Below are 14,279 nucleotides of genomic sequence, written 5' to 3' on the forward strand. Positions count from 1 at the left end.
CTAACCAACTGAGCCACCTAGGAGCACTGCCCTCCCCCCAATCCCCATTGCTTCTTTAGACAATCCCCCGCCACCATCTGTCTCCTCTCTTTCTGGGATGCCCACAATGTATGTGTTGGTTTACTTGCTGGTGTCCCACTGGCCCCTCAGAGGGTGCTCATTTTCCTCAATCCATTTCGCTTTCTGTCACTCAGACTCCTTAATATCAATGGTCCCACCTTCAAGTTCTCAGAGTCCTTCCTTCTGCTCAAGCCTACTTTTCAATCCATCTAGTCAATTTTGCTTTCAATCATTGTTCATTTAAGCTACAGAATTTATTTTTGGTTCTTTTTTTATGTGTCCAATCTATTTCTTCATTATTTCTATTTTGGTCATTTGTACTTGGTTACCTTGACTTGCCTCATGGTTTTGTTTAGCTTTCTGAGCATCTGTAGGACAGTCCCATTAAAGTCTTTGTCTGGTAGGCTCGCCATCTGGTCTTCTCAGGGACAGTTTCTGTTGCCTTTTCTCCTGTTATTGGATTGTATTTTCTTTTTATGCCTTATAATTTGTTGTTGAAAACTGGACACTATAATCTGATAATATGGTAACTCTGGAAATCATGTTCTCTCCCTTCCCCAGGGTGTGTTGGCTTCTTGTTTCTGTATCAGGGATCAGGTGGAGGTAGAAAGTTACGTGAGCCTGAGCTTTTCCCTGGGCATGCATGGTGACTTTGCTAAATTCCAACATACGACTTGTTGCTTTTGAATGTCATGGTCCCTAAATGTCCAAGGGGGTGGGGGGTGGAAACAGGGTCTGGTCCTTTAAATCCCTTGGAAGCTGCTTTGGCTGGTGCAGGTGGCAACAATGGCTGTTTTTACCACAATATCTGCACTTCCATGACCATAATAAGCCATCAACCCCCAATGCAGACCCCCGGTATTCAGAGAACAAGGTCCCCACAGCCACCCTGGCTCCTGTAAGTGGTGTGCATGCTGCTCTGGGCCCATGAGCACAGCTGCCTGCCACAAGGCTGAGGTTGGGGCATGGGCTCCTGCTATCATGGGAAGAGCTGAAATTGTGGAAATTAACTTTGACTTACTGTCCAAACATTCCCCTGGATACTGCAAGCCCTTGAATAGACTCCAGAGTTCTAAAACAGGTGATTTGGACAGATGCTGCAGCATCCACTGTTGCCTAAGTGAGAAGTTGAGAGGCTGGCATTCTACCACCATCCATGCCATCCTGTCCTTCTTTGTTACTTTTTTTTTCATTAAGATTAATTTATTTGGGGGAGAGAGAGAAAGAGAGAGAGAGAGCATGTACATGGAGAGGAGCAGAGGGAAAAAGAGTCTCCCAGGCATACCCCCTGCTGAGTGGGGAGCCCGACACAGGGCTCAATCCTATGACCTGTGAGACCCTGACCCAAGCCAATGCCAAGAGTCAGATGTTCAACCAACTGAGCCACCCATGCGCCACTTCCTCCTTCCTTCTTATGTTTTATGGGTTTCATTTTATTGTAGAAAGTTTATTACAAATAAAGGAATATCTTACTTTAAAGTAAACTTTCATGTAACCTATGCTTATGAATGGTTTCAAATAATCAAGGATTCTCTGGAGTTTTCCCCCTTGTCTGATTATAGCCTTCGCCTACTTTTTTTTTCTCTGTTAAGGAAGGTGACATTAAAAAAAAAAAGTCATTACAGGTATGTAATTCAAGCAAAGGATGCTGGCAAATATAATAAAACCTGTCCACCTTTTCCAGTTTCTGCAGACAGGTAAGTTACAACAGTAGAATGGTACCAAATGTGCCTTTTAAAGTAGAAGGAATGTTGGAAGAACCGACCCAACATGGAATCTGGCAAAGGTCTGTTGACACTGGTCTGTTCTAACTTGGCCAGTAGGAAGGTGGGGACCCTTTTAGAAGGTGCCAAGCTACACAAATATTTAAGTTCACCAAAGAACAACAAAATCTGATTAGGAAATTCAACTATCCAATTCTACAGGTTGTTGGTGGGAAACCCTATGGTCTGACTGCTCCCCTGAATTTGGGGGAGAGGAAGCAGACGGGCTATGTGGCTGGGCAAAGTCCTCAGCAAGATGAAACGTGGTCTCCAGGGGTGGGGAGAGCTCCCAAGAGCAGCCCGGCTCAGCCATCATCCCCTGCTGCCTGTCATGGATCCCGGGCTTGGCCCCAGGCGAGCGCACTTAGGGTCCATGTGATCACCATGATCCGAATGCGTGCCTGGTCTTCCCTTGAAAACTGATGACATGGGGACTTGTAGGAGTCTCACTCCTGTCACCCACTGATGATGCAAAGCCTGTGTCTTCCATCAGAGCCTCAAGATTCCTTTTGATGACCCCTGTTGTCCCCAGACCTGGAGACAAAGGAAGCTGGCAGGTGGCACGACCACTGAGGGGCTGCAGTGGGACACACACAGGGTGCTTTCTGCAAACCCCACGGGTGACTTGGGAGAAACACACACTCCCACCTCAGCCCCTCTGCAGGCAAGGACTCTGAGGCCAGCACTCGAGGGCACAGAGGTTACAACTTGTGGCCGTCGGCTCCTCAGAATTCCTTCAGAAATGGCCTGGCTGCTGGTCCAGCTGCCCCAGTGCCAGGGACCCCATCCCCAACTCCAGGACATAGGGCCCGGGACACAGGTGCTTCTGATGCTGTGGCACCCCAACCCCGGGATGGTAGCAGGGTAGGGGAGAAAAGCCCCACAAGCTGAAAGGATCCTTCAACCCCAGGAACACCCATGCATTTACCCTCCTTGGAACCATTAGCTTTCTATTTCCTGGCTCAGCACAGCCTGGAGTTAATCTCTGCAACTTTTTTTCTTTCTTTCTTTCTTTCTTTCTTTCCTTTTTTCCCTTTCTTTTCCTCTTTCTTTCCTTCCTTCCTTCCTTTTCTTCCTTTCCTTTCTTTCCCTTTTTCTTTCCTTCTTTCTTTCCCTTTCCTTCTTTTTTTTCTTCCTTCCCTTCCATCTTTCCTTCCCTTCCTTTCTTTCTCTCCCTCCCTCTTCCTTCCTTCCTTCCTTTCTTTCTTTCCTTCCCTTCCCATTCTATCCCATTTCCTTTTCTTTTTATTTATTTAGTTATTATTATTTTTAAATTAAATTTTCTTTTTTTTATAAACATATAATGTATTTTTATCCCCAGAGGTACAGGTCTGTGAATCACCAGGTTTACACACTTCATAGCACTCACCATAGCACATATCCTTCCTCATGTCCATAACTCCACTCCCCCCTCCCAGCCCCCTTCCCCCCAGCAACCATCCCTTTCCTTTTCTTAAGAATTTTTACAAAGTTTTCTTAAAATTTTAAAGAAAACCCACAAGTACTCTCCTTGTTCCTGGCTCAGGAGAGGTGTGCCCATGCCTGGTGCATCCCAGCACAGAGGCGGGTGTGGTGGGCTTTTATAATAGCACATGGCCCCTGGCCCAGCAGGACCCAGAGCAAAGATTTCTTCTCTCCACCCCCACCCACTGCTTTGCAGCCAGGCTCCTTCCTGCCCCAGGCCCTTTGCACAAGCCCAGACCTCCACCTGCACAGCTTTCCTATAACCTTCCGACTTCAGAGGAATTGCCCCCTGGGGGACGTCCCCCCATCCCATTAGCCTTCGCCTCTGCCCCTCTATCCCTCACCAGGCAAAGTACAACCTGAGATCATGTCATATGTTTTTCTGTCTACTTGGTTTTCTGCCTGCTTCCTTGCTAGAAACCCCCCAAGGGCAGGAACCGGGATATATGATTGACAGCTATTAGCCTCAGACCCTAGCATGCTTCCCAGCTTATATTTGATGCTCAATAAATATGTGGAGGAGGAAGGGCTGCTCCCATCTGTGCTTCTCAATCATAAGCACATAGGATGGAGGTCTGGAAAGTGGGCCATCCAAGGTCCTCTGGTGGAAGATGTGGTATGAGGCTGGTCTCAGACCAACTTTGGTTCTTAACTAGCTGTGTGACCCCAGACAGGTTACTCAGCCTCCCTGAATGTCCATCACCTCTTTTGGGACCTGGGAACATCATCAGCAGGGAGGGCACTGTAGAGTTTGGTCCCAAGGTAGGCCTGGGGCATGGCCTGGGCAACCCCCGACCCCCTTCTCTGCCTGCCCAGCAAAGGGGAAAGAAATAACATTAACTGAGCACCTACTAGGCACTGTTGCCAGATTGGGGCAACTGGAATGCAGAGGTGAACAAAACAAGAAGTGCCTCACACATGCAAACTCCAGATGAAAGCAGGAGATGGATACAGGGGCTCACCAGCACCCTGAGCATCAGAAAGGAGGGGAACGGGGTGCAAGATGGAAACTAAGGGCTGGACCAGCCTGAAGAGGCCCTCATAAGAGACTATTGAAACATCACATGTGCCGGGGTCTGGAGTAGAGGCTGACTGGGCTGAGGGGAGAGTGCGGTAAAGTCCTGATGACCAGATGGAGCCAGGCATGAGTCAGTGCAGGTTCAGGCCCTGGCCCCAGGGTCAGGTGGTACGGGGAAACAACTCGTACCTTTGGCAGTGCGTACTTTGGCAGCTTCATCAGGACAAATTCACTGCGACGATAAGAGATGTAGTATTTGGTCCGATTGGTTGAAGTTGCCTAACAGCAAAGAAAAACACCTTTTTAAGAAGCTAGGTTCCATTCAAGCCAGGTCTTCATGAATGAAAAACTAGAAATTGTATTTCAGCTGGTGAGAACGTCCTTTTACTTTGCTTAGACCTGCTCTGCCCAAAATGGACAAACTCCTACTCACCCTTCAAAGCCCCACACCAAACACCCCTCCCCTGCTACATTTCTCTGTTAGAACCAACCTCCATCCCCATGCTCTCTTGGCACCCATTTCCCTATACCCAGGTTATAGAATAAGGTGGGGAAGTTCTCCTACCCAGGAATTATCCTGGGGAGAGTACGGGGTGGAGAAAGAGACGAGCCAAAGTTAAGCTCAAGCCACCAAAAACAACCATCAAGCCACAAAGCATGAGAATCAAAATGAGGGGTGACCCGTGCTGAGATGGTCCACGTGGCAGCTCTGTCCTGAGTGCCATTCCTCTGGACTCCAACAACCAGCCCCACAAACTGTGATCGCTTCTGTTGTAAAGAGAATATCGAGCACAGAGATGAGTTGCTTGTCTCCTGTGCGTGATCACCGACGGTGATCACGGTGGCTCTCTCTTGAACAGGGCGAGGAGAAGAGAGTGGGAGGAGAGGGGTGAGGGCAGCAAATGGGCTGGGAGAGGGCGGCTGCCCAGCAGGAAGATGATGGGTGACGTCTGCATCTCCCCATGTATGTGCATGTGTGTGGATGTGGGGACCACACAGTGTGAGTGTGAACACATAACCTCGCACATGTGTGTCTGCTGTGTGCAGGCACGTGGAGGTGAACTCTATGCACAAGTGTATGAGCCCGAGTCATGCTGCGCACACACATGTACGTGTGTGTGCATACGTGTGTGTGTGTGTGTGTGTGTACACACATATGTGCGCAGCAACGCAGTGCCAAGCTTAAGAGCTTGGGCCATCACGCATCACAGCCTGGGCTCAGGTTCCAGTGCCACCACCAGAGCCATGTGGCCTTGGGAGAGTTTTCAGAGACTCAGTATCCCCCCCGTAAGCGGGGAGGACAAGAACAGAGGCAAAGCGGTGGGGCAGTTGTGGAGATTAGCACTGGGGCATGAGGCCCTGGTAGGAACTGTTGTTACTACAAATCAATGAACTACCACAGGCCCACGGTGTGCAAAGTATCGTGATTACAGGGCTAACCAGGTTTCTCTAGGCATTTCCATCCCAAGGGCAGGGGCTGTGAGGTCTGTGGTGGTCTGGCCTTCGGGTCCCCCGAGCAGGCGGTGTCAGGATGGGGGAAGCACAGGGGTCCTGGAGCTCAGAGAGAGTACCCTGGGGTGGGAGAGGCCAGGCAGACTTCCTGGAGGAGGGGGCATGCTCCATCCTCAGAAGGAAGAGTCACGAAGCCCAGAGAAAGACCTGTTTAGCAGGTTAGGGAGGATGCTGGAGAGGGTGGCTGAGGAAGTCAGTGCCCCTTCTCAGAGCCCTGTCTGCCAGCAGATGAGGTCCTCGGATGGTGCAGAAGGGTCAGCAGCCCTCCCAGACTCAGCCTCGACAAGATCACGTTCTCTGGGGAGTCCTGCGGGGATGCTCAGCCAGCCAGGGCCAGCCGGGCCCATTCCTGCCAGGAGCTGGGGGTGCAGGCAGCCGGTGGCACAGGAATAAGGAGGCCAGCAAACCTTTCCCAAAGAGTCAGCCTTGCTATGGGCAGGCCACAGGCTGAGGGGACTTGCGGTTCAGGCCTGAGGCTAGAGGGGGCACGAGCAGAAACATCCCTCAGATGCAAATGTGACCTGTGCCTGGGGAACGGGTCGCGCTGAACGCAGCAACCCCTTCATGGGGGAGCCAGCCTGCATGGCACTCGCCTCTTGAGAACCGCCAACCTCCTACTGGGCCACTGACCAGTAGGAGCAGGTCTAGAAGGCTGACCCGTGGCACTGCTTCCCTGAGTGGCAGGTCCTCTACCAGACCCCACAGGGCCTCTCCCAGGTCGGGAACACAGCTGGCGTCCATCTGGGCCTCTGGGCAGCCAGGACCAGTCAGGCCCATTTGATAGGTCAGCACAGTAAGGCTCAGAGGCAGAATGATGCCTCTTCCCAAAGCCAGCCGGGGCCACCTGTAGAGTCAGATCCTCACTTGTGTCACCCTTGTCCCCCGAGGCCCAGACCCTTCTTTCTGGAGGCTAAGGTCCTATCCCCGGCCCACAGCATGGCTTTAGCAAATGAACCAGCATCACGAGCTGCTCAGTGCCTTGGCTGGGGGCCCAGGAAGTGAACCTTTATGTTCATCACACACTTCGTTGGTGGGGGGAGTGGCGGGAGGGGCTAGTGGGCTCTGCGCCGGGGTCCTCCAAGGACCAGGAGGGAGGGGAAGGAAGGAGGGCAGGCAGAGGCAGGACTTGTCCCAGGGCTGACCATGGGCTCTAGGGAACCTGCCCAAGGTAAGAGTCTGTAGTGGGGCAGCCCCTGGGCAACCTCTGAGCCGCGCCACAGGAACAACTTTTCTGGGCAGTTGTTGAGAAATCTGGGAACCAACTCAGGACAGGGGTCTGATGGATACCCACAGCCCCTGATGGCATGAGTCAAGGCTAGGGGCAGCCCGCATTCACAGGGTAGGGTGTGTCCAAGGTCAGACCAGGCCACCGTGGCCGTGAGGATGGAGACAAAGCCAAGCACAAATGGCAGCCCTGCCTGAGCACACACAGGGCAAACCCCAGCAATGACCAGGCGCCCGTCTCAGCAGCAGTGAGCGGGGCCACGTCTTATCCCACCCTGTCTGTGACCTTGGCAAGCCTGGGTCCTTCCAGATCAGATTTACCAGATGCCCAATCACAGAGCGCCCTGCATCCTTATAGGTGCCCCATCTCTCCCCACACTCCACCCTACTACAGTCAGTCACCTCTGACCAAGCTGCCCCCCAGGTCCCCGGCACACATCCTCCCTCTAAATATGTACATAGAGCTCACACCCTGCATGTAGAGACTAATGTAGACAATAGAGGATGACACCTGTGGCCTGGCTGTGACCAAGGAAGGCAAAGGACTAGCTGTGCCAGTGGACCTGAAGGAGATAGAGGTGGAAGTCAGGGAAGGCTCCCTGGAGGAGGCAGCATGTGAGTAAGCCTTGGCAGCACAGGTGGAGAAAGAGACATGGGCATTTGAGGGACAGGGACCAGAGGAGGTAATCACACAGAAGAGACTGGAAATCATGGGACATCAGAGAGGTCAAAGAAGAACAGGGACAAGATCTTCTTGGCTGGCCTGCTCTAATGGGCTGGGAAGCCCCTGTCAGTTTCCCAGGAGATCCTGGTGTATTCTGCGGGTGGACAGGGCAGCTGGGCTAATAGAACAGCCCTGAGGGCCAAGGAGGGGCTAGGAGTGGTGTGGAGCCTTCTCCATAGGAGCTTTTGGACTTGTCTCATGGGGTCCCAGAGGGCAGGACAGGGGCCCCCGACAGAAGCAAAGAAAATGTTCTCTCAGTGTCAGAATGAACTTTCTAAAGATCCGAGCTCTCCAGGAGAGCACTAGGCTTTTGGGAAGGAGTGAGTGAGCTCGCCATCCATGGAAGTCATCAAGAAGTGGTATGAGCAGCTATTCACTGGGGTTTCCGAATGGTCAGACCCTGTATCTTTTACGAGTGGTCCCAACTGGGACCTGAGGACGACCTGTGTGCACAGGCAGTAGAGTCCTGGGTGCTGGGCTCTGCCCAGCTGCTACCTGGCCACCGAGGGCAATGACCAGAGACAACCCCTATCAGTTCCAAAGTCAGTGAAACCAAACAGAGCAAACGGCTCGGGCTCAGGGACTCCGAGCTAGGGGAGGTCCCTCCCTGACTCGAGGTAGTGGGTTTGCCAGCCTTGCAGGTGACCTGCGGCCACCATGCCCCGGGCGGGGGAAAACACCAACAAATCAGCGCTTAAAAGTCAAACAGCGAGTTCCGCTTCCCCTGTGTGGCTTGCCCTCCCGACTGCCCACTGCCCATCCCGAGGGGCCCAGAAGCAGCCTGACCTTGAAGAAGATGTAATTGTCCTGCACGGTCAGAGAGCCTTGGTCGATGGGGCCTGGGAATGGAGCCGTCAGAGTCTTCTCGGAGCAGTTGTAGATCTGGCAGGTGACATAGCGAAACCCTGCAGGTGATGAGAGCCAGCACAACGTGTGACTCTCACGCACTCCGGCTCTGGCTGCAGGAGCAGCCCGGCAGCCTCAGACGCCGAGAAACGCAGGCCCGCTCTGGCCTTGGCCGGATCCTGCTGTGGGGCTGAGGCTCAAAGGACCAGCCCTGGGATGGCACCTGCCGCCAAGCAATGGCGGTGACGTGCCAGGAGCACTCAGCGGAGGTGCTTTTAATCCTTGGGACGACCCTACCGTGGTCCCATCCTCTGGATGGTGAAACTAAGGCAAGAGAGGTCAGGTAACGTGCCTACAGCAGGGTCGCCTGGCCAGCCTCCAGCTGCTTGTAAACAGAGGTTCACGGGCACACAGCTGTGTGCCTGCTCCTCTGGGGGTCAGGGACAGTCGATCTCCTGCAGCAATGGCAGAGGCCTCCAGGTTGGAAGCATCCAGCAGCTGGCCCTTGATGGGGAAGGGCTGCCGACCCTGGGTCAAAGTCATGCCAGTGAGAGCCGGGATGTGAGCAGAGGATCCCGTCCCCCTTCAGCGCACTCTCACATCAGATCTCACATCTCATCTCGTCTCATACGCAAGCTCTGTCTTGCTGGGAGAGGGACCTCTGACGGACCCAGGCATACTGTGGGTGGGACACTAACTTTAGGGAATACACTTCCATTCTTTTATAAGTATTTATAGCCAGGCAAAATGGAACGCACAGTTCGCAGGCAGCCGCTGTTTTTACTTCAAGCCCTATTTTTCCAGGGTTTGGGAGATCCAGCGAAATTGCCAGGTGGGGGGTGAGCCTACATGCCACAGGAAGTGACCCCTCCCAGCTTGCAGGGCCGCAGCAGGGTTTAACCCTGGCAGCAAAGGAGCCCACGAAGGCACTCCAGGTCGTCAGCACCTTCGGAGCACGTCCTGCCCACGGCCCTGGATGACTGGACAGTGTGGACAGTGCCCAGGGGCCGCCTCAGGGCGAGAAGACCCGCGCCTTGTTCAGGGGCAGGATAATCTCCGTCTCGGGGGCTCTGCGGTAAAACAACTTGGTGAAGATCTAGGGAGAGCGGCATGCAGGGGGCCTACGGTCAGCACGGCCGTGCCACCGCCCACTCACACCTGAACCCTGGCCACCTCGCTGACAAACAGCCTGGCCACTCCCTGCACTCAGCATGGACTCTCCTGTCCTGGGCTCGCCTGCTGGGCACGCGGTGGGCAGACTTGCCCAGGCCCGATTCAAGGTCAACCATCTGCTCACGCACCTGTTCACTGGCTCACCCACTCACTCAGTCATTTCTCACTCACTCATTCATTCATTCACTCATTCATTCACTCATTCACTCATTCATCCACTCACCAATTGACTCACTCATTGATTCACTCCATTCACTTTCTTACTCATACACCACTCATTCACTCAGTCTTTCACTCACTCCCTCCTTCGCTCACTCATGTGTTCATTTACTCACTTATTCATTAATTCGCTCATTCACCCCCTCACTCACTGACTCATTCATTCATTCATTCACCCCATTCATTTTCTCACTCATTCACCCACTCGTTCATTCCCTCGCTCACTCCTTCATTCGCTCGCTCACAGGGACCCTGCGACTGCTCAGGGCAGCAGGCATTTGGTCATGTGCTGCGTCACATGGCAGCTCTGCCGGGGACATGGAGGTGAATCAGTCAAACCTCACCCTGTCCCCATAGGGCTCCAGGCGCGGGGCGGTGTGCAGAGCTGTGACGGCAGCCCAGGCACTGAGAAGGTGAGAGGCAGGGGAGGTGGTCCAAGAACAACAAGAAACCCAAGAAGGAGGGCTGGGGTGAGCGCTCCCAAGTAGGGTTGAGAGCCAGGGAGCATGGGGAGTGACTGAATGGCTCAGGCTGGCTGGGGTAGGTGAGTGACAACTGGAGGAAGGACCAGAAGGTCCGGGCACCATGTCCCTGAGTGTGCTGGACTGGACTCTAACGGGGCTCCCAGGCTGGGGTGGGGATACCACAAGTCAGGAAGCAGGGGCACATGTGGTCTTTGGTCGAGGGACACCACTCCAGTGGCACGGCGGTTCTGGGGAGTCTGGGGCTAAGGCCTCCTCCCCCTGAAGAGGGCAGGTAGTGAGACATCACCACTGGGTGAAAATGGCTCCCCTCATCCAGGATGCCGGCTTGTCCCCTCTCCTCGCTGGATGTGGGGATATCCCGAGAGACAACCACACCCGTCATTGCTGCCTTGAGTCCTGGGTTGGGGGGGGTCAGTCCCCATATCACCCTGGGATGATCTCAGATTTGTGGGTGGAGCACAGTGGGAGCTGTGGTCTCTACTGGCCTACAACCCTGTGAGTGCAGCCAGCCCGGAACCCCTCTGAGCCTTGTTGTGGGGAAGCAGAAGCGACTGTAACACCCGCCTCCCCTCCCAGCAGGACAGTAGATCCTAGAAAGAGCTGAGAAGGTTAAGGGGCCCCAGCTGCAGCTTCACTCCAGTAGCACTGAGCCCTCCCCCGTGACGTCCCCACACTGAGCGCCACGTGTGCACTGACCCTTTTCCCAGATGAGGACACCGGGGAGCAGGGAGGAGAGGTGACATCCCAGGGTCGGGCAGCTGGCCCGTGGCAGGCTGAGAGCTGACGCCACTGCTCTGTGCTCAGCCGGTCTCTCCACGGCCTGGCCCTCAGTCTGCCTCCCACCTAGTATGTCCTAGCCAGAGAGCTCTGCCGCTTGGCACTTGTCAACTCCCACCATTTATTTGTTAAATGTGAACGTACAGAGGTTCACTCGGAGAGAAGCCCAGCAGGGGGAGGCTTAACGTCCCCAGCTGCGGGGTTCTGCAGTCAGAGCAGTGAGATCACTGGCATGGCACCCGCTCTGCACTCCTCCCCTCCTTGCTCCCGTGGCTTCTGCAGTGTAGATGGCATCCAACCCTCCCCAACCAGGCAAAGGGCAGGGCTGTGCCTTGTTCACCTGTGTCCCCGGCAGGGTCAGCACTAGCCCTGGTCCACAGGGGACTCAGTAAGCCCTTGCTGAATAGTGGGCTCTGATATCCTGGAAGACACCATGGTTCTAGAATATTCCATAGTTCTAGGGCCGGTGCTCCTCTGTCAGGAGCACAGAAGATCTTTCTCATAGCATATCAGGCCCCTGGGCGCATTCTGGCATTAAGCCAGCTGGGTTGGGGTGGATCTGCCTCATTAAAGGGGAAGCCATCAGAGGCCTCCACACTCACTAGCAAGGGTGGGGGCAGAGAGAGCAGGAAACACTTAGTGCTCAGGGGCCGAAACAAATCACCCTCTTAATGGACTTTTCCAGTGGAGTCGAGCTCCTTGACTTCAATTTACCCCCAGCTGGAAAACAAGCACATCAAAAGTTACACCACATCATAACATAGCGAGGTCAGCTCTGCAGGGCCAGCTCAGGAAAGGAACGAGGGCATATAAGGACACCAGGGGACACTGGGTGCCCACACCCCTTCCGGCTTACCTCCTCCGAGGTCCTGGGCTTCCATGTGGACCAAGTCAGGGTCGGCGTCCACCCCAGACACAGCCCTGGAAGAGAGTATGTGGGGGTCAGCGCTGGACCGAGTCCCAAGCCCCTCTCCCAGTTCCTATGTCAGTCCCTGAGTCCCAGGTAGCTACCAGGTCTCCCGCAGCTGGAGCCACTCTTACTCTGTGGGTGTGAGAGCACAGTCCTCCCCACCTGCTCCTGGGGAGGTAGCCAGAACTCGAGGTTCGCTTGGTATTCTTCTTTTTGTGGTACTCTTTATAAAAGACTCCCCTTTACCAAAGGCCTTCACATTCCTTGCCTCTTGACCATGGCTGCTTTTGTTCTGTTTTGTTGGTGATCCAAATACTCCGAGGAGACTAGGTGGGCCTTGGGAATATCACCTTGAACTTGCAAATTAGGACACTGAGGCTCAGAGGAGCCAAACGGCCCCCGACCCCCACCCAGGGGCACACAGCTCTACAGGCAGAGCCAGGACTCACACCCGGCTCCCTTGCCTCCACCACGCTGCTCCCTGCCCACCACCCACCATGGTGCCGGCTCCTCCCTTGCCCATGTGGGCCCAGGGCTCAGGCAGCGCCCAGGATGCAAGGGGGCTTGTGGCTGCCCACGGGAGCCTTCCACAAGAGCCGAGGAGAATAGACGAAGGCACATCCTTGGGTCTCCACTTGTGGGGAAGGCAGGGACAGGGCCGACAGCCTCGGGGACCCCCGGCACCCAGCACCCACCCAGCACAGAGCCTGGCACCTCAGAGATCAAGGGCACACTCTCTAAGTGAGGAGACCCTGGCGGGGGGGGGGGGGGGGGCGCTGCCGTCCACTGGTGCTCCAATCCGGTAGCACCAGCCACGAGGCCCCCAGGTCTATTTCAAGGTGAGGTTTGCTTCAGGCTCTTGTGAACTCCTGTGCACTCCCAGGAGCAAGGTCTCCTGCCTGACCATTGTCTCTCTTTTCTGAATAAAGTGGCATTGTTCCCTTGATCAGGGGCACTGACCTGTCTTCAGCCGCTGGTGGGGTTTTAGTGTGACTGCTGGTCATTTGCAGGGTGCGGTAGGCACACCGGCCGGCTCCTTCACTGCCTCACTCATCCCCTCCCTCTCTCCCTCACGAATTCCCTCCATGCCTCCCTCATCCATTCATTATTTCCCTTATTCCTTCCCTCCTTCATTCACTGACCCCCTCCCTCACTCCCTAATTCATTTATTCCATCCCTCATTCATTCCCTCATTCATTCATTCATTCATTCATTCATTCATTCATCGACTCATTCATTCATTCATTCATTCATTCATTCATTGACTCATTCATTCCCTCCCTGACTCCCTCGCTCCCTCCTTTACCACCTCCCTCATTCACACATTAATTTATTGGCTGACTCACTTGCATGCATTTATTCATTCCCTTCCTCACTCTCACTCATTCACTCCCTCATTCCCTCATTCCCTCACTCACCCGCTCACTCCTGCACAGACTCACTCACTCACCCCTCAGTCTGCAATTGCCTCCCCTTAGCAGGGCTCTACCCACCCCCCAACTCTCTGGCTCTCCCATTGGAACATCCCCACAACCGAACTCCAGGAGCCCACACCAGGTCCTGGACCAGGCAGGGGCCCAGCGGGTAGGGGTCCCTCCCCAGACACCTTTGGTCATGGTTTCTGAAGACCACTCAAGGCTGGATGTCCAGCCACGCAGCTAGAGCCCAGCTCCCTGCAGGGAAGGACACAGTGTTGACCCCCATGCCTTCTGGTTTGTTGGGGTCCCCAAAGATGGCCTGTGGGGAAGCTCCTTGGTGTACTGCTTAGAAATAGCAGATGCATGAGACGAGCCCCGGGCAGGCAGATCTCTGGAGACCTCAGTGCTCCGGGGACAAGGGCCGTCAGCTCTCACCCCTGCTGAATACCACCAGATCTTATAAACCCTCAAGGACTCTGCACCGGGCCGGGAGTGGGGTGAGGTCTGTCCTCACCCAACCTCCACCGCCAAGGCCCTGCCACTTGTCCCACACCTGGATAGGCGCTGAGCTGATGGGAGAGGAAGGCTGAGGCTTTGTGGGTCTGCTCAGGCCCCAGCAGAGAAACAGACCCAGATGTGTGGCCAATAGCATGCCCCCACCCCAGACAGAGACAGTCATGGTCCTG

General features: G+C 54.5%; 1 protein-coding gene across 2 annotated transcripts in view; it reads right to left on the bottom strand.

Moving 5' to 3' along the window:
• Positions 1-14,279, bottom strand: part of SORCS2 (sortilin related VPS10 domain containing receptor 2) — a 420,811-nt gene that overhangs the window by 47,375 nt on the left and 359,157 nt on the right. For both annotated transcript variants that reach the window (XM_059380324.1, XM_059380313.1), the window contains exons 6-8: positions 12,122-12,186; positions 8,552-8,670; positions 4,495-4,584 (exon numbers count right to left, since the gene is read on the bottom strand). In XM_059380324.1, the coding sequence (XP_059236307.1) occupies positions 4,495-4,584; positions 8,552-8,670; positions 12,122-12,186 (274 nt within the window). The remainder of the gene's footprint in view (positions 1-4,494; positions 4,585-8,551; positions 8,671-12,121; positions 12,187-14,279) is intronic.

Source organism: Mustela nigripes, chromosome 1, assembly GCF_022355385.1.
Source record: "Mustela nigripes isolate SB6536 chromosome 1, MUSNIG.SB6536, whole genome shotgun sequence".
In the NCBI taxonomy this organism is placed as follows: Eukaryota; Metazoa; Chordata; class Mammalia; order Carnivora; family Mustelidae; genus Mustela; species Mustela nigripes.